Source organism: Gadus morhua, chromosome 2, assembly GCF_902167405.1.
Source record: "Gadus morhua chromosome 2, gadMor3.0, whole genome shotgun sequence".
Classification (NCBI taxonomy): domain Eukaryota; kingdom Metazoa; phylum Chordata; class Actinopteri; order Gadiformes; family Gadidae; genus Gadus; species Gadus morhua.
Window position 1 is genome coordinate 16,428,064 of NC_044049.1, and position 21,358 is coordinate 16,449,421.

General features: G+C 46.5%; 2 protein-coding genes across 3 annotated transcripts; one reads left to right on the top strand and one right to left on the bottom strand.

The window, feature by feature from the left end:
* The first annotated feature begins 210 nt into the window (after positions 1-210).
* On the top strand, positions 211-1,632 carry LOC115533312 (uncharacterized). Its single transcript, XM_030343765.1, has 2 exons — positions 211-945; positions 1,029-1,632. The coding sequence occupies exons 1-2, from the start codon at positions 917-919 to the stop codon at positions 1,630-1,632; spliced, it is 633 nt and encodes a 210-aa protein (XP_030199625.1). The 5' UTR covers positions 211-916.
* A 2,597-nt stretch (positions 1,633-4,229) lies between these two features.
* On the bottom strand, positions 4,230-20,835 carry LOC115533042 (uncharacterized). 2 transcript variants are annotated; one of them, XM_030343231.1, is made up of 10 exons: positions 18,449-20,835; positions 15,772-15,833; positions 11,562-11,666; positions 11,119-11,268; positions 9,919-10,067; positions 9,148-9,316; positions 8,046-8,174; positions 7,460-7,595; positions 7,125-7,273; positions 4,230-6,368 (listed from the first exon to the last, which is right to left on the bottom strand). In XM_030343231.1, exons 1-9 carry the CDS (start codon positions 20,305-20,307, stop codon positions 7,147-7,149), a joined length of 2,886 nt encoding a protein of 961 aa, XP_030199091.1. In that variant the 5' UTR covers positions 20,308-20,835; the 3' UTR covers positions 4,230-6,368; positions 7,125-7,146. The 2 variants fall into 2 exon arrangements, with proteins under 2 accessions (XP_030199091.1, XP_030199100.1); XM_030343240.1 differs by lacking the exon at positions 11,562-11,666.
* Positions 20,836-21,358: the final 523 nt, after the last annotated feature.

Genomic DNA, 21,358 nt, shown 5'->3' on the forward strand with positions numbered 1-21,358 from the left:
CAGACTTGCGAGCACGCGAGTACGTAGCCTACCTGCAATTGGAACAGCAGCGGACTCGATGACGTCACCACCTCTGCTCGTCCGTTAACTGTGCTACTGCCTCATTTGGGCATATACTACTGAACAATATAAACAAATGATATGAAACAAAATCCCAGCCTCTTTCATTTTCAAATAGTATGTAAATATTCTGAATGAATACTGAAGGAGGCTGCATCCATCAAGGCCACAAATCGGGAGCTGGAGGCGTGGCTGACAGCAGTGGACAAGTCGGGTCTGCCTGGTAAATTTAAGGCCTGGATTTACCAGCATGGTGTTCTCCCCAGGATTTTGTGGCCCCTGCTTGTTTACGAGTTCCCAATAACAACAGTACAGGGCTTCGAGAGGAGGATCAGCCGTTACCTTCGTAGATGGCTGGGCCTGCCACGAAGCCTGAGTAGCATCGCTCTATACGGGCACAACAACAAACTGAAGCTCCCCTTTAGCAGCCTGAATGAGGAGTTCATGGTAACCCGTGCAAGAGAGGTGCTGCAGTACAGGGAATCCAGTGATCCAAAGGTCTCCCAGGCTGGCATCGAAGTCAGGACTGGAAGGAAGTGGAGGGCGCAGGAAGCAGTCGAGCAGGCGGAGTCACGCTTGCGTCACAGCGTGCTGGTCGGCCCAGTGGCATCTGGACGAGCAGGGCTTGGTAGCGTTGCAACCACACGCTACGACAAAGCCCTGGGCAAAGACAGACGCCGATTGGTCCAAGAGGAAGTGAGAACTGGCGTGGAGGAACTGCGTGCTAGCCAGATGGTGGGGATGCGACAGCAAGGCGCATGGACGAGATGGGAACAGGCAGTGGACCGCAAGATCTCCTGGTCTGAGCTTTGGCAAGCTGAGCCTTACCGGATCAAGTTCCTGATTGCGTCCGTCTATGACGTCTTGCCCAGCCCATCCAACCTCTTCTGCTGGGGCAAGGTTGACGCACCATCATGTCCTTTGTGCCTCAGAAGGGGAACGCTAGAGCACATCCTCAGCTGTTGCTCCAAAGCCCTGGGAGAAGGACGCTACACTTGGCGCCACGACCAGGTGCTGAAGGCGATAGCAGAAACCATCTTCACCAGCATCACCCAGAACAAGCCTCTCCGACCAGCAAGGCAGGCGATTGCTTTCATTCGAGCAGGGGAGAAGCCTAAGCCCAAGCCAAGGGGGGCAGCGGGACTCCTTGGAACCGCACCGGACTGGCAGATGAAGGCCGACCTGGGGAAGCAGCTCAGATTCCCAGAGCACATCGTGGAAACCAGCCTGAGACCAGACATAGTTCTGTTCTCAGATTCAACCAAACAGGTGGTCCTACTGGAGCTGACAGTTCCCTGGGAGGAGCGCATGGAAGAGGCCAATGAGAGGAAGCGTGCCAAGTATGCCAACTTAGTGGAGGAGTGCCACAGACGGGGGTGGCGTGCCCGGTGTGTGCCAATAGAGGTGGGCTGTAGAGGCTTTGCAGCGCGATCTCTCTGCAAAGCATACAGCATGCTTGGAGTCACAGGTGCACGTCAGAGAAAGGCCATCAAGACCACCACAGAGGCAGCTGAGAAGGCCTCTAGATGGCTGTGGATCAAGAGGGGCGATCCGTGGGTACATGCTACTTAGACACAAGTTGGGACTTGATCAATCCCGGCTGGGTCGCCTGGTTGAGGGTGTATGATGTTGCGAGACACGAAACACCCAATGACCCCAGGTTCCATCACTGATGATGTGTCTAAGTGCATCAATAGATGTATATTAAACTACTGAACAATATAAACAAATGATATGAAACAAAATCCCAGCCTCTTTCATTTTCAAATAGTATGTAAATATTCTGAATGAATACAAATTGAAAAGATATGCATGTCCTATCCTTTCTTTTAACTTTTTCATTTATATGCTGGAATAACAGTCTGTCAGTGAAGGACATGAATAGTTTAAATAAAATTGTGAAGATCTGCTCTAAGATCACTGGCATCCAGCTCAAGAGCATAAATTCATTGTGGAACAAACAAGCAGTCCAGAAAGCTAAATGCATTATCAGTCAGCCTGACCATGTCCTCAGTAAAGAATTTAAACGAATGCCTTCAGGGCGGCGCTACTGTTCAATCAGGACAAGAACTCCCACTCTTTTATCCCTGCAACCATCAGGTTACTAAATGATGACAAAAGTCAGGAGTAGGTGGAGAGCACACCAGTGTTGTTTCCGGGGGCAGGGTGGTTGTTACTGACAGGCTGAAATGAATTGTGAGTTAAATGTGTGTGTTGGACTGCCTTTGATATATGTTTTTGTCTACCTCCTATTGCTATTTATTGTATTTATTAAGTAATTTATTATGTGAGACTGGAAACTGTGAACGAAATTGCCCATTTTAGGATAAATAAAGTTTTTCTAATCTAATCTAATGTGTATATACACACACGACTTTATATATATATATTTATATCTTATCTTATATTATTATTATTATTATATTATATATTTAATAAATATATATATAAGTTAAGAGTAACTTAAAGGTCCCATGACATGAAAATCTCACTTTGTGAGGTTTTCTAACATAAATATGAGTTCCTCTAGCCTGCCTATGGTCCCCCAGTGGCTAAAACTTGCGTTTGGTGTAAAACTAGCACTAGCTGTTCTGCTCGCCTTTGAAAAAACGGAGGCTCAAGCGCGCTGATTTGGAATGTCTGTTGTCATGACGTCATCAGGAATCTCAGCTCCTCCCCTTACTCTGCCTGGCCCGCCCAGAGACGTTGGCCCGCCAATGAGACTCGACCGTGCGAGCGCCACGTGTGTGTGTGTGTGTGTGTGTGTGTGTGTGTGTGTGTGTGTGTGTGTGTGTGTGTGTGTGTGTGTGTGTGTGTGTGTGTGTGTGTGTGTGTGTGTGTGTGTGTGTGTGTGTGTGTGTGTGTGTGTGTGTGTGTGTGTGTGTGTGTGTGTGTGTGTGTGTGTGTGTGTGTGTGAATAGTAATACACACGCTGTAACGCAAGTGTTTCTTGTCGGTTCTTTGATTTGTCTTATATTTCCACAACGAGAGACTGTCGTGGGGGTTATCTAAGCCATGGTTGAGAAGGAATTGGGGGAAAGGAACTTTGGTTTGACTTGCTGAAGTAGCCTACATGAACTGCGACATGCCGCCGGTTGCCGCGAGGCACCATCGCCCGGCAGCGGGCAGCCAGCAGCAGGCAGCGCGCGGTTCAGTCGACTTCAGGTTGATGTGAAAGTGGAAGAACCAGAGACGTCGCAGAACCCGACAAAGTCGTTTGTGATTCATAATATCGTCTGGACTGGCGCACACAATCTGTTATATGATATAGATATCTATGTATTATATGATATTATTTAGATATAGAGCTCCAGGACTGTAACGCAAGTGGTGTACACTTCCTTGTTATTTGGATAACCGTTCTGCTGTTGGTGTGATGGCGCATAACACGTCGGACTCTCGTCTCTGGTATTTCTACAACGAGACTCGTATTGGGGGTTATCTCAGCCAAGGTTGAGAATGAATTGGGGGGAAGGAACTTTGGCTTTGACTCCCTCAAGAACATGAACCACGACAAGGAGGAGAAAGGGATCTTTGCCGGGCAGCGCTTATGCACCTCCGCCTCCGGCGGTGGTCCCTCAGCGGGGCTCAAGCGGGAGACTTTCGCCGCCAACAATCCCTTTCTCCTCCATGTCGTGGTTCATGTTCTTGAGGGAGTCAAAGCCAAAGTTCCTTCCCCCCAATTCATACAATTGGTACAGCATTTTCTGCAGGAATTGCACTTTCTAGTTAAGTTATATCATTAAGTTAAAGGAGACATATTATACCACCAGGTGTTATCTGCCCCATATGACATCACTAGTGGGCTTTTCCACCTAGACCTGTGCTGGATAGATCAGTCTACCAGCCTACCCTGTGGACTGAAGTAAACGTTGCTCATCTATCTAGCAGATTTTCGAAACGGCTTGTAAGGCTAATCACAGTCACACCTGGTGGTATAATATGTCTCCTTTAAAGTAATGAAATAGTGAAGTGTATGAATAGTCCTATGGGTCCTTCTGAACTATCTTTTTTCCATAGCACAAGTCAAGATGAAAACAGTTTTGGTTACAGTAGCCTACATTACAAGATGCATGCAAACTCAGGCTCTTGCAAAACATTGTGAAGCATTCTCCCTCCTTATAACCTGTGTGTCTGTCACTCTCAGATAAGACTATGCAAGCAATCGATCGGTTTGAACACTTTATTTCTTCGGGTGACGCAGGTTTGTCTGGTAAAAGACAAGACTTCCAGTGCAGCTCGGAGCAGTCCATATACCTCAGTGATATCTCTCTCTTGCAGACACACGCCCATACATAGGCATATAATGTCAAGGACAGTTTTTTGATTTGTAACTGTGCTCTGCTACAAATATACCCATCATACAATATGTACACACATACAAATATATACAGAAACGTGCGCTCAAAGACAATCACACACACGCATACACCTCATTCTCAGTACAAACAGCAAGTCTGGAAGGGAGAGGACATTTAGGCTTTGAACCTGAACGGAGCGAATGAACATCACCACCTTTGATTTGCTTTTACTTAAATCCTAATTGCCAACCCATCTAATGGAAAACCGTGAAAATGCGGTTAACGGTCCGACTGTGTCCTAGCAGATAGTCAAAACAATTCCTTTACACCAGGAAAATACTTCGTACATGTGGTCGTTAAAATTGAGAAGCCGGAACTTCAAACATTCAAGTGTATTCTTTTCCTATTGAAGCACTTTTTCTCTGCCACATTGTAGCACTTCTGCTTTCATAACCAAGGTAAAGGCCGATGACTTGCAGCGAAACATAGTGAACTTATTCAGCAACAACACTCTTGGTCAGTCAGAGACGTCACCAGTAATCCATAACAATGTTGGCCTTCTGTTATATGCAGATGGTGAGCGGTGAAACGGGACATTTCTCACGTCCAATACCATGACCGTAGTAATGTAGAAGCTACTTTTTTTGATAACGCAATTAAACATTTCCATTCCATAACAAAATACCACTTGTTTCATCAAAGCATCCCCATAGTCCAGACTTGCAAGGACACTGTTCTTCAGGCTGTAGCGGTCAACTAGGACAAATATTCCTATCATCTCCTTAGACGCCTAGTCGACGCCTGGGGTTAAACTGTCGGTGCCCTAGCCTGCTGCCTACCCAGACATCTTTAAGAGTGTTAAGGGGGCTGATTGGACCCGGATTGACAAATACCGTTGACACGTGAAGGGGATCAAATAAGTGTACAATATCTGTCTCGGCTGGGATGCAACTCTACTAAAGTGACGCCTCAATCAAACAAAGTATGGATGCACCCAGCCCCCCCCCCCCCCCCACCCACTGATGCTCCCGAACCCAAAAGTTAATACAGTTGTTTTCGGTGGAACAGCAATATTTGGGAAATCCAAACCAGAGCATTTTAGTGGGGTAGCAGTCGTTCTTCCTGTAAGAGTTTTTTCCTTTAATGTCAGACCATTAACGCATCTTAAGTCCTTAAGCCTCCCATTCTTAGCTGAAGTCGTAGAGCATCTAGAGTGTATTTTCTACCAAACAGGCTCAGTGCCAGATCAATTCTAATTGGCCAATACCATGTTTTGGCTTAGGAGAATATGTTTTGAATAGTATTACAGCAGAAATGAGTATTGTCTGTGCCATTTAAGGTTCACGGATAAGTCAACAAGTTTCTTTATAACGTGTGTGTGTGTGTGTGTGTGTGTGTGTGTGTGTGTGTGTGTGTGTGTGTGTGTGTCCACTGTCCCTGGTGCTGCAACCACTATTTTCTACAACCACCGCAGTCCCATGTATTAACCTTTGGTAAATTATCTAGCAACACACAAATGATGAGCTGGCTGTGTGGCGTTACGTCTTCGTACCTACCATTGTGTCTCTGTTAAATACTGCATAGCATTCATTGTGTTGTTTCAATACTTCTCAGCATGTCCAACATGAAAAACCATAAAACATGTAAATAAATTAATTTCTCGGGGAATTGTCTTTTGAAGCAATGTGGAATTCAGACACGACATGGGGTTTTGTTTCAGCAAGTTAGCACCTTTGCTGAAACCAGTCACTTCCTGGAGTTACGCTGCTCAGCCATGACATCTCAAGAGAGGAGTAGTATTTACATCCCCTGCCCCTCCCAATGTCCCCGATGGTCAAAAATGGAGCCGCAAAGGGGGAGGGTGGTTCATCTACAACTCCATACATATGAAGAGCCAAGAGAGGTGATTCTGATTGGCTTCAGTCTCACGACTGTATCCATTTCCTGGTGGTTTGTCCTCAGGTCCTCTGGTCGGGTAACAAAATAAAAGCAAAAACAACAAAACTCCTAGGCAGAAAAACGAGAGTCACAAGTTTTGCATAAATGACAGATGAATTTACAATGCATGTCTACTAAGGCTACGTTTACACGATGACGGCCTGAACAGAAGACGCAAAAGTGGCGTCGCGTCTTCACTTTTTATTCCGTGTTTAGACAAGTGTTTTCGGGAGGAAATCTGCGTGCATACGGTGACGCAAAAGTCTGTGGAATTCGATTGGGTATGCATGCCAGGCGGCTAGGTGATGCTGTGATACACCATCACACAAAACCGCCATGTCTGAGCGCATGCGTCGAATCTTCCTTCTTCTTATCCGTGCCGCAAAAACCAAAAAGATCCTTCTCTGTTCAGTAATACTATCTGTACATATCCTGTACATTTCGTGGAAAGACTACTGTACGCTTGTTAGAGCTGCCAGAGCAGCTTGAAGGTCCGACGCATGGAAATAATCGGACATGTTTGTTTATTTCCTTGTACTGGCACATGTATGTGACGTAAACGCGTAGGCGACGTGAGCAGATCTGAGCAGTGTTTTGCGTCTTGGCAGTGTAGACGGAAACACTACGGCGGAGCGTATTCAACTTTTCCACTCTGGAGGGTGGTTTCAGATGTATGCGTTTTCATGCCCCAAAAACGCTGTCACCGTCTAAACGAAAGGCATTTCCGATAAAATATTTTGACGTTTTTACCCGCAAGCGTCCTCATGTAAACGGGGCCTCACTCTCTATGTAATGTCACAAAGATATAAAAATGAGATAACACACTCGGTCCAATCAGGCTCCAGCGCTACGTTTGAGACTCCACCCCCGGCTGAGTGTGCTGTTTGGGCCCCTTCGCCTTCTCCTCGATGGGTGGGTACGTCTCTTCCTCGGGGTCATAGTAGTAGAACTTCCTAAGATACATAATCAGAGGCCTGGGGGACAGATCCAGCCAGAAGAAAGAAAGCAAGCAAAAGAAAGAAGGAGATAAAAATTGTCAGAGAACCAGAGCGAGAGACACAGGGAACATCAAGTTGAGAGAAAAAAAAGTAAAGTGACGAATAGTAAAAACACTAATTTGAGCCGTGTTTATTACACAATGTGTGCGTGTGCATACGTACGTGGGCAGGGGCAGCTCTTGGATGTGATCGATGCGAACCAGCTGTCGAATACAGAAGCGGCACAGGTGTTGGAGGGACTTGACGCTGCTGAATCTGGACACCGGATACAGTAGCTGGACGGGAGTAGGGGGCAGACCTGCAGAGAGACACACACACACACACCACACACACACACACAGCTCCTTAATTACAATGGTGCTTTTCGGGTAAAATTTCAGAAATTGGCAATCCACATGCGGGCGGGTGTGACCATGGTCTTTCCACTCACTCATATGTACCCCAATGGGTCCGTTATTAGAAAAACATTAAGAAATGCTATTTCACGTCTGAAAGATAGCATTTTTGTGTAACTCGAGGGCAGACGTACCCCTGCTAAAACCGGGGTTTACTTAGCCTTTAAATAGCCTGTGTAAATCAAGGACAGGGAACTTGCCCTGGGTAGATGGAACCTTTGTGTGCGTGTGTGAACATGAGTCAAGTAAGCCCTGGGCTATCCTAACCTGAGGCATTGTGACTGCCCTCTATGAGCCCCAGCTCATAGAGACTGATCCGAGAGAGAGAAGAGATAAAGAGAAGAGAGACTGACCTGGCACTCTGGAGCGCAGGAAGTAAAGGAACTTCCCATTCTTGGAGTGCATGATGGCTCGCTCTATGAACTCCACCACTGAGTGGCAGCGATCCTCGAACTTTGGGTGACACCACAGACTGAAGGTACCTATGAGGGGGGACAGACAGACAGACACAGAATAGGAGTAGAGACCGAATGAGAAAAGAGACAGGGAGAGAAAGACACCTATTCAAATACTGTCAGACTTAGGGATGGGGATTGAAACCCAGTTCTATCAAGGACCCGGTTCCACTTTTTTCAAAACCCGAATATCATTAACGTTTGGGCTTATCGATACCACTATCGAGTCCCGTCATTCATTTATTATGTTTCTTGTTCCGTAGGTTCTGTAACGCAATGCTGTGTCCCTCGAGTCGCCTAACGGCATTTTAATCAAATGAAAAAAAGAAATCATCCACTCAAAGTACGAGCGGTAATCGCACACATTGACAGATCAACAATCGACAGACATTGTCGCTAGTCCCGTCAGTTAAAAATAGTAATCCAATTGTGAAATCGGTGTTGTAATCGGCAGCATGTAAGCTAGTTATCTTAAAAAGTAAATAAAGTTTCAGATGTGCTGCTTGATGATGTGTTGAGGTTGGCTCAGTAAAACGACTGTTAGGTTATCACGATGCGTTCAAATGTAATGGTAAATTGAGTTTATGGTGAGAAACATGAGTAATACTGTGTTACTCATGTTTCTTTGTTACTAATACAGTTGCATTAGTGCTCTAATCATTTTAGTATATATAATTAAAACTACTGATGTCAATATTTATTAAGAATTACATATTCAATTTAAAATACAATTATTTATTTCCTAAATATTTTCCTCATCACTAAAAACACGTGTTTCCACTAATTAATAGAAAAGTATCGATAGTGGTATCGATAAAGACTCGGATCGTTAAGGAATATCAAAAATGTTATCGATATCAATAAATATTAATGATCCCCATCCCTAGTCAGACTCCTGGAGCATGTGGTTTAAATAGTTTCGATTCAAGAATGGCAATAATGTGTATCTGATTAAGATCTTGTGTGAGGCCGTGTGCAAGCGTTGAGATGCACATCTCACCTCTGTAATGTTCCATGCGTGTGTGGTGGGTGACCCCCTGGGACCTGAAGCTCAGACTGAGGATGTAGCGGGGGTCTGAGCTGTCCCTCACGAGGAACGACCCGTCCGCCTTCCCCTTCAGCTTCATCTCGGCGTCCTCCCAGTTCATGGGGCCCCAGTACCAGCCACACTGGACGTTAACCAACACAAACAGAGAAAACAACCGCACGTCATCATTTACCCCCAAATCCTGTATACCCTCTGAGCAGTCAGATGAACAACCACCACAGGATGTATCGCCGTGAGTATTATTTTAGGTGTAATTGTTTTGTAAAAGTGCTTCCTTCCTGATTTCCCTCCCGTGATCACATCACCAGGGCAGTTAGTCATGCAACCATCACTTGGACGTCCTACAGGCTAATAAGAGTCCCTCTGGCTAGTGAGACGATAGCTACGCTGATCGTAGCGCATCAGCATTTATAGTTGCCCGTTGCCGCGGCGATATACTCTCATTTAAAAAGAGAGGGGATGCACACAAAATAGCTGGAGAGAGCAGGGTAAAGCCAGAGTAAAATATCGTGCAAAAGTAATGATTCAAGGATCAGAAAGAATAGAGCGCAACAAAAATGTAGACGCAACATATATTGGTCCCAAAAGCTCAGACGGTAGTCCACATCTTTGGACAGCAACACGGAAATCGCCCTCCAGGCCTTCAGAGCCGGATGGCTGTTTCTAATATCAGACGTGGGTCAAAGTAGCGACCACACTGTTGCCGGGGCACAGTACCGCTACCTTTTCAAGTTCCCGTAGGCTGGTGGCGAAGCTGCTGGCGTCGGGCCGGCTGAGGGGGCAGAGGAGGGGCCGGGTGCCCAGCCTAGGGGGGGGCTGCTGGCCGTCGGGACGTAGGGGGATGGGTCTGGGCAGGCCGCCGAGGAATGTGTCTGCAAACGGGAGAAGCAGGGAAAGGCAAGTTTTCCATGGACCCCCCACTTTTATTTTACAATATCTCTTGTAAGATTAAGTTAGGTGCATACATAGGAAAGCGTAGACATTCTTTGTAACGTTTATCAAGTAGGAGTTTTAAACCTGATTTTAAAGAACAGCATCGAGGCACACCTCAGACCTCCCGTTGGCTCTGATATAACGATAAAAAAATGTCTCCATTTTCGAACTACCACTGATTCGGTATATTGACTTATTTGATCCGACATCAGCCCATGATTGGAAGGTGGTTCAGCCCTGGGCATGAGGCTAGGACCGTGGAGGCACTGAAACGGCTTCTAGCGCAGTCACCGCAAGAACGCAGACGACTGAAATCCGATTGCAGACATTCAGAGTAGAAGACTAAGGTTGGTAAAGTTGCTTTGCTCTCGGACACAAGCAACATGCTGGTTAAAGGTTGCGTGTGTCGAGGAATAAATAGTCTGAATTAATTACATTCAGCTAACATAGAATTCGATTTGTTGACTTTAATCCACAATTGAATGCGGGAAACAATTCCTATTTTTTGCTTTTGCGTTTATTAGGAATTAAACATTGGACGCATAGTAAAACATGAGTTGTGCTCTGGCCTCTTTTGTTTTTTGTTGCAGTTGAATCATAACCTTCTCGGTTTTAGGGAGAGGTTTTAATGGATTATGGTAACACAAGTGACAGTGAAAACGACATAAGGAATACAGCTCACTGTCGCCCTCTAGTGGTAGAACTGGAACTGTCTGACAAGAGGAACCTTTTACATGAAAAAGAAGATCAATCTTGAGACGAAAATTAAATGACCTGGAATTCTGCAACATAAATTTGACCAGGATTTTAGACAAACAAACCAGACTTTACACTAATAATCTAAAATCTGCTGGGGGCAGGGATCTGTAAGTGCGTAATTGGCTCACAGCTAGCACAAACTCTTCAAGCACTAGTAAACCAAAGCAACTTCTCCTAACACTGACTGAGTGTGAGACTGTGAGTGTGAGTGTGAGTGTATGAGTGTCTCACCATTGAGGCTGAGGCTGTGTTGGATGGTGCTGATGGACGGAGGGAGGGCCAGAGGGCGGGGGGGGAGCGACTGTAGCGAAACCCCCATGTTGCGCTCCAGGAAGGGGCCTCCTGGTTGCTGCTGCTGCTGTGGAGGTCCATTAAAGTCATCTGGATGGACAACAGAAGACACATCGTCACTGGTGTACCAATGAACATCTACCCTTACTAAAACACAGTATATTGGTTTGTTTTGGTTTATATACGGTAAATAAAGAGTCAATCGTGCAGGCTTGTCACCCGTCTTGAAAGACAAAATAGAACACAAACAGAACAGTCAATAATATAAATCAAAACATAGAGCAAACAGTAACAAATGACGAAGAGAGATATGTCCATACAGATACAGAAGGTTCAGGGGAGGGAAAAGGGGAAAGAAAGGGAAAAAGTGGAAAGAAGTGTACCCAGCAAACTGAGGCTCCGTCTGGGAGGAGGGGGTGGGGTCGGGGGGTGCAAAGAGTTGAGCCCCCTCCGGGAAATGTCCACATCCACAAGAGACACCGTCTCACCTGGGCATACGGTAAGGCGCGACCAAACGCACCCAGAATAGAGGAGAGAGCCATGGGAGGAAAGGAGACAGAGAGTAGAAAAGGACAGGGGAAAAAAGACCTGTGTTAGCTGTAGCTTAACACTAGAAGCAACGGCACTGCGGAATTACATTTGACCGGAACGGTCATTTTCAAAAGCTGGCTGGCAAAAGTTTTTTGTTACGTGGCCACGATGCCACTCGATGGTGAATGGTACTGAACTGCTTAAAAAGACAGTGGTAGACTCTTGACAGCCTTTGACAAATACAAAATCAACTCGAGATCAAGGTCTACCTTCACTTTCCATATGCTTGCATAGGTAAAATTAAACAAATTATTTAAAACTCAAAGTAAGGACGGGCTATACTACTAAATGGCATTCAAAGTCAAAGTCAAAGTCAAAGTGTGTTTATTGTTGCATGTACCAAATTGCTTCAGCACAGCAAAATTCTTACGACTTGGCAAGCATCATTCATCTACGCAGTAGACGTCATACATATAACAAAAATAACATAAAACTAAAACAATATGACAATAAACCATATAAAATGTAACATTAACATACAACAAATTAAAAAACAACCTCTGTAGCACTATGACATAACAATATAACATTTAACATTAACATTCCACAATTAGAGTACAGTAGAAGGGCTAGCAGCAGTTTAAGTGTGAATAGAGAGTAAGTTGAAAAGAAATGCTAAGGATAAGTTAAAAGTTTTTAAAATTGTGCAAATATATCTATGAAGTGAATTGTATGAGTGGGGGAGCAGGGAGTAGGTGGAGGTGGCAACTGTTCAGAGGTTCAGTGTTTCTGATTCAGAAGCCTTACAGCCAGGGGGAAAAAGCTATTTGTGAGTCTGGTAGTCCGTGTTCGGATGCTCCGGTAGCGTCTACCAGACGGCAGCAATGAGAACAGTCCATAGCCTGGGTGGCTGTTGTCCTTTAGAATCTTTTTTGCTTTCCTCAGGCATCTACTGTTGTAGATGCCTTGCACGGAGGGGAGATGGCTGCCGGTGATACGCTTCGCTGTCTTCACCACCCTCTGCAGGGCCTTGCGGTCGGCAGCGGAGCAGCTACCATACCAGGCAGTGATGCAGCCTGAGAGGATGCTCTCAATGGTGCATCTGTAGAAGTTTGTTAAAGTTTTTGAAGACATGCCAAACTTCTTGAGTCTCCTCAAGAAGTATAGCCGCTTCTGTGCAGTTTTGACTGCTGAGCCTGCCTGCATGGACCAGGTTAGGTCATCCTTGATGTACACACCGAGGAATTTGAAGTTGGAGACTCTCTCCACTTCAGCTCCCTCGATGTGTATGGGGTCCTGACCCCCCCTCTGCAGCTTCCTGAAATCCACGATCATTTCCTTGGTTTTGCAGACGTTGAGAGACAGGTTGTTGTCTTGGCACCATTCTGCCAAGACCCTTACCTCATCTCTATAGGCGGTCTCATCGTTGTTAGAGATGAGACCCAGGATGGTAGTGTCGTCTGCAAACTTCAGGATGATGTTGGAACTGTGTGTTGCCACACAGTCATGCGTGTACAGGGAGTACAGGAGGGGACTGAGTACGCAGCCCTGGGGGGCCCCCGGTACTCAGGGTCAGTGAGGAGGAGGTGTGGTTGCCCATTCTCACCACCTGGGGTCTGCTCGTCAGGAAGTCCAGGATCCAGTTGCACAGGGGTGTTTTAAGACCCAGGCCCCTGAGCTTCGGGACGAGCTTGGCAGGCACAATAGTGTTGAATGCTGAGCTGTAGTCCACAAACAGCATCCTCACATATGTGTTGCTCTTTTCCAGGTGGGAGAGGGTGGCGTGTGTAGCTAGGGCAATGGCATCGTCTGTTGATCGGTTTGGACAGACGAGCTAGTTATGAATACATTCTGCAAATTCAATCAGACATTTATGAATTGGGTGTAATGCATGTGCTTGGTTACATATGCGTTATATCTGCACCTATTTTCCGTTTTATTGGACTACTGTTTCCTAGTTTTGTGGTCATGTAACAACTGAATGCATTATATTTACATTTTAACCATTCAGTTGATGCTTTTTTCCAAAGTGGCTTCACAAGTCGCTTTCACAATCAAGAATGCCTGCTTGAATAGAAGCATAAATGTATAGAGTTATTTGCATAGTTAGGCTATAACTTGACACATTATAGCCTCTTTAGCAGTATACCATTGTGTTTATTGGCAATGGAAACAAAAGACTAAAGGTACGGCTACACTGAACGCGTTACGCGCAGCGCGTTAGAGCCGTTGAAAATCGGCATAACGCTCTAAAGCAGCGCGTTAGACGCGTTTTACGCTCCTAAATAACGCGCCAAACGCACAGAGTTCCAAGCCCGAGCCCGACCTGACCGGACCCGGCCGGACCCGCGGTCCGGGTCGTGCCGATATTTCCCACCACTATCCTCGGGCCGGGTCGGGCCGGGCCTTTGATCGGGCGTTTGTGTTTTTCTTTTAATCATTGCTTTATTGGCCTCATATGAGGAGAAATCTCGGGTCTTCTCATTGCCGTGGAACGCTCAGTTCACTTGCACGCAAGTCATCTTTCACTACTTTGCTTCAGAAAGGTGGACGTGTGTTGATGAGTGGAATGAGCCTCTTTTGTTTCGATCAACCCCCCAACCCCCAATCCGTAGGAGAATCTTGGAAAAATCTTCACAAAAGAATCTGACTGACCGATTTAGAATGAAACAAAACTACTAACTATCTATCAGAAAGCCCACAGGAGAATTTGCTTTCAGGGCAAAGCACAATACCTTCTCCCAGGTGGTCAGGTTGGTTAAGTTTAGACAACACAACTAATTGGTTAGGTTTAGGCAAACAAAACAACACTTTTTAACCACTGATGCCAAACGTACAATTTACCAGGCAAAGGCAAATTAAAATGCATCCTACACAGTGCACCCAAAAGTATGGATTGAGGACAGTAGGCTACCCAGCTAAAACTGACCCAGACCATTCCCTATACTATCATAAATCAGAAGCAGGCTTCCGCTTTGACAATACGGACCACATGGGCTAGCCTGTGAGAGGTGTAACACGGAAATGGCCTGTGTTAAATACGACTACAGCATGCTTGACCTCGCTGGTATCAATGCACATGTTCTTCATTATTACTGCACATGTAAAATAATCCTGATAGAACAATCCGTCACAGATCATAAGGCAGCTCGAGCAGCGGAAAAGAAAGTGGTCTGTGCCTTCCTGGGCCCACACCAAACGACAGCAGTTTCATGGGCTAAGATGAAAAGGGAAAAGACTTTTGACAACTGCCATTGGGTGCAAGCCACGTGTCTGGGTTAAATTCACCACTAAATCTTCCCTCTTGCAGGTAAAAATAAGCGATGCAAATTCATTCAAAACCAGAATGTCCTCGTTGGGGAACCACAAAGGATCCAACCACTCTGCTAAAAAAACTTTATCAATAATATTATTATAAAAAAATTATATTTTTTCCTCGTAAAAAAAAAAAGGATAGACGAATCGTTGCCCTCACGTATGATTTCCCTTAACTTTTTAATTCGATTTATAGAAACATTGGAGGCTTATTTGGCTTATGTCTTCATCAGCATTTCTTGGACCTCCAAAATTAAATAAGGGGCCGAAATCTACTCAGATGAATGCAATGCAAACCCCGGTGTTTGATCGATGAGAAAAGCCAGGCGTGCGTCATTTATTTGGATCCAATTTCCCCATCTCCACGGAGACCACACTGTTTTTAACTAATAGTTTAGTGATCAAACTGAAACCGCAAGTATGAAAGAATTTTGTTTTCAAAGGACTTCTCCGGTCTCAACCTCCCAGCCAAAACAAAATCGACTTATTTCGAAGCATGCTGAGGCTTTAAGATACAGTGGGTATGCAAGGCTCAATAAAGAGCTCGAAAATGTATGAATTGAGAAACAGGGAGAAGTTGAGGAGTAAGTTGGAAAAGGAAAAGTTTAGTTTTTTTGTCATTTAAATTATTAGCTTATCAATCGTTTATTTTAACTTTTGTCTGCAATCTTGTTGGTTGAATGGTCCATCAAGTCGAATTGCATATCTAGAGACGCTTTGAGACACACGCATACACACACAACTTACCGGTGAAGGGAGGACTAAAGGACACCGGTGAGAAGGCACTATTGGGCCTGGAGACCTGCAGTCTAGGTTGGGGGGAAGGTGATAGAGAGACAATGCCACAGAGAAAGAGGAAGAGAGAGACAGAGACAGAGAGAGAAAAGAAAAACGAGTAAAGGTTGTTTACAAGCAGTACATATAGCAGTTTCCAACAACCTTCATGCAAAGACACCTAGCATCACAGGAAACACTATCAAGGCTATATAAAGCAAACTCCCCCTGAAAACTGATAGGACACACGTTCAGTGTGATATATGACATAATGGAGAGGAAAGGAAGGAACGAGCAGAATAAAATAGGCTTTTAGCTTGTAAAACAACCAGACAAAGAGGCAAGCGCCATATGGACACCATTATACAACATAAATAACTAAATATTAGCAATAATATATAAAGGTTTCTGCCGATGTCAAAAGCCAGATAAATAATAGGGGGGGGGGGGTATTATTTAAGGATTAACTCATCATTTTAAAAACACACAAAGCTAGCATTAGTTTTGGATCTGGAAACTCGATTGATTGATCAAAATCATAGTTGAGGCTCAAGTGGGTTGACCTATCCACTTGATAGACACAAAGCTCAGACAGCTTGCAGCACAGAAGAGTGGTAGACGCTACACAGTGGCTACACCACACTTTTCCTGCCTCCACATGCCAGCAATCTTTCACGTCGTCATTACAAAAGATGAAATCTACATAAAACTGGTGTTATGAAAGCATGGCACCTTAGCCTCACGTCGTTGAAACATCAGGCAGGAGAGCTGCACAGATTGAATTACTGCCCGTCCCTTTGGAAAAGCAGGTCAGACACAAATACACGGGTGACCTGCAGTCCCAAGGTGTCCTTGGGCGACGACACCAGCATCCGACCGATAAACCAATTTGTCTCCGTCAGGCGGAGCGTTTCACTTGAACCGGGAGGCCAAACTTAAACAGTAATTGACTCATTGGCGAATCCGTTGAGGTCAACGGTGTCACTTCACAGCCCAGACCACTGCAAAAAACATACAAGTGTGACCGCAATTGAAAGTCTTCATTTACCAACAGACTCTCTTCAAAGAGGCTTCCCTGTATGATGACTGCACACAGGGGCTCATAAAAACGAATTATTGCTCTGCTGTATCATGGCACGGGGAGTAGACTACACTACACAAGATAAGTCCACTACCTGAGCACAGAGAAGGGAGCAGAACCATCATTAGGTGTTACGAGGGGCATCTGTGTTTGTCCTACGATGACGGCTCTCTGAATAGAGTCTCTGTGAACGGTTCAACCCCACAGTCCTGAGGGTTGAATGTTGTATGTGTCCGAGTCCTTCTTTGGTTAGGATGTTGGATGCTGGTTGGATGAGATGCATGAGGATGGCCAATGGCCGTCTTGTCCGCTAAATGAATGTGTCCTAAAGTCCTCTTGCCATGGTAACGGCATCAAGGTTTTTTTTGTTCTCCTGCACTGCACTGATTCTCATTGCCATGACAACGATAAGGCTCCATGGCTGGCTTGCCAAGGATTCACTTTGTGAGGGAATCAATTAACAGAGAAGTAGGCAATAATTCTGTAAGTCAAAATTATCAAATTATTCATAACATCAAGCTATCTGCAAATCTTATGTTCTGTGAAAATAACTAAATCATACACGAATGCCGTATTACGGTGTTATAGGCTGTCCAAACATTTTCAACCCGCCAGCCAAAAGAACAACCATTCAGGGCTAGTTTGGTACATGCCAGCCAGGAAAAATCTCTACAAAAACAGGTTTCCTGATCTGTGCGTGATTGGGCAGTGTTCGGTGCGAGCAACTTAGAATTTATTTTTTTGCATTTGTTCTTTTAAAAACTATTTACAGTTATCAGAATTTCCTCTTAATCTGCTGCTTTAAGTGCATATTCTTTTTTCCTCCCATCATTTTCATCTCCAACACAACTGAGGACAGGAGTCAGCTTTGCAGCTCTGTTAAAATGACACCTGACGACACATGCTCCATAACGGAGGGCTTCAGTCCAATGATCAATAGTCCAATACAGCAAACATAATCAATCAATGGGTAACATTCCCACTATACAGAATGTGTGGCAGCATCTGTTAGCGTCAACAAGAGCCGGTTTAAGGAAAGGGGCCGGGCTTTTAAATAGCAAATGGCCCTTCTTCTCCGCTGCCTCAGCCTCCTCAGAGACCGCCCTGCACACACCGCTGCAGGATGAACTTGGAAGTCCAGGGGTCGCCGCTGTGCTCTTCTTTTAGGGAGCCCCTGGAATCCCCTGCCGCGTTTAACCAAGTGTACCAGCCCAGGTTTGAGGACCTCTTTGACCCAGAGCCACGGAGGCTACTCACACCACTTGGTTTCAAGTTGCCTGTGCCCACCTGCGTATGTACAAGATCATTTCAAATTTATAATCTGCCGTTGGTTAATTTTTGATCAATCAGGGGATCTCTTTCCTGATTGGATCAGTAGATCTTGCCTAAAAAAGATTTGACCTGAAAATGTTCGGGAACTTGCTGAAAATGTGTTTGAGTCTATAGGTTTCTCCTTCTGAAAATGACACATGGCATAATCAAAGTGTAAAACATATGAGGCTGTTTATACTATAGTTCTTCTATAGAAAGGTGACCAAACTGGCCTGCTTACTCCCTCCGCCCTCTTACCTGGAGCCGTCTTGTTCAGTGTTGCTGGAGCTCGACCCCCACACATCAAGCAGGCTCCCGCCCGACGAGGTGGATGACGCCAGGGAGGGCCTCTTGTCCAGAAGTCCCCCCGAACCCCCGCTGGAACTCTTGGTTCGGAATAGCTTGCTGAGACGCACCTTTAAGGACCCCCCCTTCCTTGACTTCCGGTGAGTCTTCTCTCCCTCTGCCCCTCGCCTCCCGACCTCCCCTTCCAGGACGACCAGCGGCAAGGCTGAACGACCCGCTCCCCCAGACGCGATGCCCAGCTTTGGGGTGGTGGCCCGGCTCTGGGGCTGGGAGCGAGATTGGTGCTGATGCTGGGGCCGCTGGCCTTGGTTAGTGCTAGAGGAGTGCAGGGCATTCGGCAAGACATGAAGCCCAGCAAGAGCCGCTGCAGCCTCCGGAGCCTGCGGCAGGATTGGTGTGTACTGGGAGGGCGTAGAGATGCCGGTGGTTGTCGGACGGCGGTCTGCGAGGTGTGTGGCAGAGGGAGGTAACGACACTGCTGCACCCGGTCCAGCCAGCGACTGACGGCAGCTCTGATCGGTACACACCCCCGCCTCCTCTGCAAGTCTGTGGACCTGCTGCATCAAACCACTGAGCGTCCCGCTGGAGAACACAGAGCCGGTTCCCTCCCCACCGGCTGTTCCTTCATCCGTTAGGCCAACACCCCTCTCCCCCTCTCCCCCCTGGTCACCTAGCCTGCCCACCTCTTCAGACCCGAGACCCTCGAGAACCAAGAGAGCATCGCTGGTCTCGCTGGGGTCCTCGCCAGGGCCCATCCCCCCAGTAGCTGAGGTCAACACGCCGTGACATGAGCACCGAGTGAGGGGCAGCACCAGGTCCTCTCGAAGATCCCCCCCCTCCCTCGCCTCCATCAGCTCTGCATGGTGTCCAAGCTGGCCGAGGTGTCGTGCCAAGGCCAGGACAGGATCATCCCCACCAACAGTGCAGTTCTTCATGGGGTCCAAAAGACTCAAGTGTAGGCTCTGGTCCAACAAGCATGGGGGCCACTTAGAGAGGCGGTCAGTCAGTAGCAGACGATGTCGATGGCACAAAACAGAACCTGTGTCAGATTCTAGTGCCTGGACACCCTGCTGTGAGGCCTGGGAGCTTTCCGACGGTACCTTTGATAGTTTTAGAGCTGGGTGCCACTGGAGGTGGTGTTGCTGCTGTGTGCAGTCTTCTGCAGAGGAGATGCAGCGTGTGTTTTCTCTCCCGCTCACCGGTGGTAAGGATAATACACACTGGCTATTTGTTGTTGTGCTACCTGGTACACAGACACTTCCTGATTGAGGTCGTCTCTGTTTTTCTGCGTCCCCGCCACCAGGAACCGAGTTGTGGAGAAACCCAGGGGGAGGCTGCTCTAGCCCGCATTCTAGGATCCCGTCACTCGACCTGAGCAAGTTCTGAAAAACCATCAGCTTCGCTCGCGAGCCGTGGGACCCAGCGCCGTGTGCGTGGGATACAGGGTAGTCCACGAAATGCTGAGCAGCCACGGAGAAGTCCCCGATGCCTGATGGAGGAGAAGTTAGCGGCTCCTCGGACCCTGGTGTTGTTTGACCCAAACACGTCCCGCTGTCCATCTCGCCTTTACCAGGGAGCGGTGAACTGTAATGCGGCGAGTCTGAGCCGAGGCCTGTCGACGGGCTATTACGGTCCAGATCAAACCCGCTGTTGATATTGTTGCCGTGATGACCCAACACGGCTTTGACAGGACCGAACCCCCCGCCTCCAGACATCAAATCATCGGGCTCGTCCAAACGGTCATACTCGGCCGCCGACACCAGGCGCATCAAGACGAAATCCGGAGACATATCTTGTTGCGTGTTATTCATTATTCTCACTTTAGTGGTTCCGTATAGCTGGCTAGGCTAAAACGGTCTCCGTCCTTACATAACATTGATATAAATAAACAGCTAAGTAGCTAGCTTGCTGCAAAGACACCATTCTCCTAGCTAACATTAGCTAGTGACACTAGCTAGGTAGTGTACCGTGAGACAGCCATTTAAAGTTGCCGATCCGTCCACACTGACAATCTGGTACTCAGCGTTGCAGGAACCGCACAACCCAACGTCAGGAGAAAACGGACATTCATGTGAAAAAAAAAAACACCGCTGATTTGTCGCTGGCTAGCGTTAGCCTCCTACTGATGCATCCTCTTCTTATAGACAACATGGATGGAATGGATGTCGCGCGCTAGGCAGCAGCGCAACGGTTACATCAATCATTGTTGTTGTTTTTTATGCTGATAGATAATAAGCCAGGTTCGTGTGCACACTCAATGTTTCCTCTGACACCTAGGTCCATCTCGTAGTCAGAAACCCCACCCGCTGCGCTGTCTCACTTCCGTTTACCACCCTCTCTCTCTCTCTCTCCCTCTCCCTCCCCCCCCCCCATTGGTAGCTCTGGAAATGTTGGTGACCCCAACATTTACTTTTTGGCAGGTGCTTCCACACTCATTTTTGGTAGTTTGGTTGTGATAGGCGGTCACTTTATATATAAAGGACGTCTATGAGCCCTTTTAAAAAGCTTAATGAATCATCCAAAATATTTTGCTTCCGTCAGTAATCTCATGAGACTACAAATGCATATCAGGGGAACTAATGAAAAATTAGATGCTCTTATAATACGCGTGTGCCCTGTCCCCAGCAGGCCAAGTGTGTATGATCAGTGTTTCATGCTTTAGAATGAAACCAAGAGGACATGATCTAGGTCTCTAAAAGTCTAAGAAAGGAGGGGGTCACATTGAGAAGTCTGACAGAACTGACAGTTCATTTGCAGCACTTTCTGTCTGAAAGTGCTGTCTGGACTCGAGGCACCTGTTGTTCAGGGGATGAGCGCTTTGATTGACATCCGTCTATTTACGGCCAGATTATTTTCGTAAAA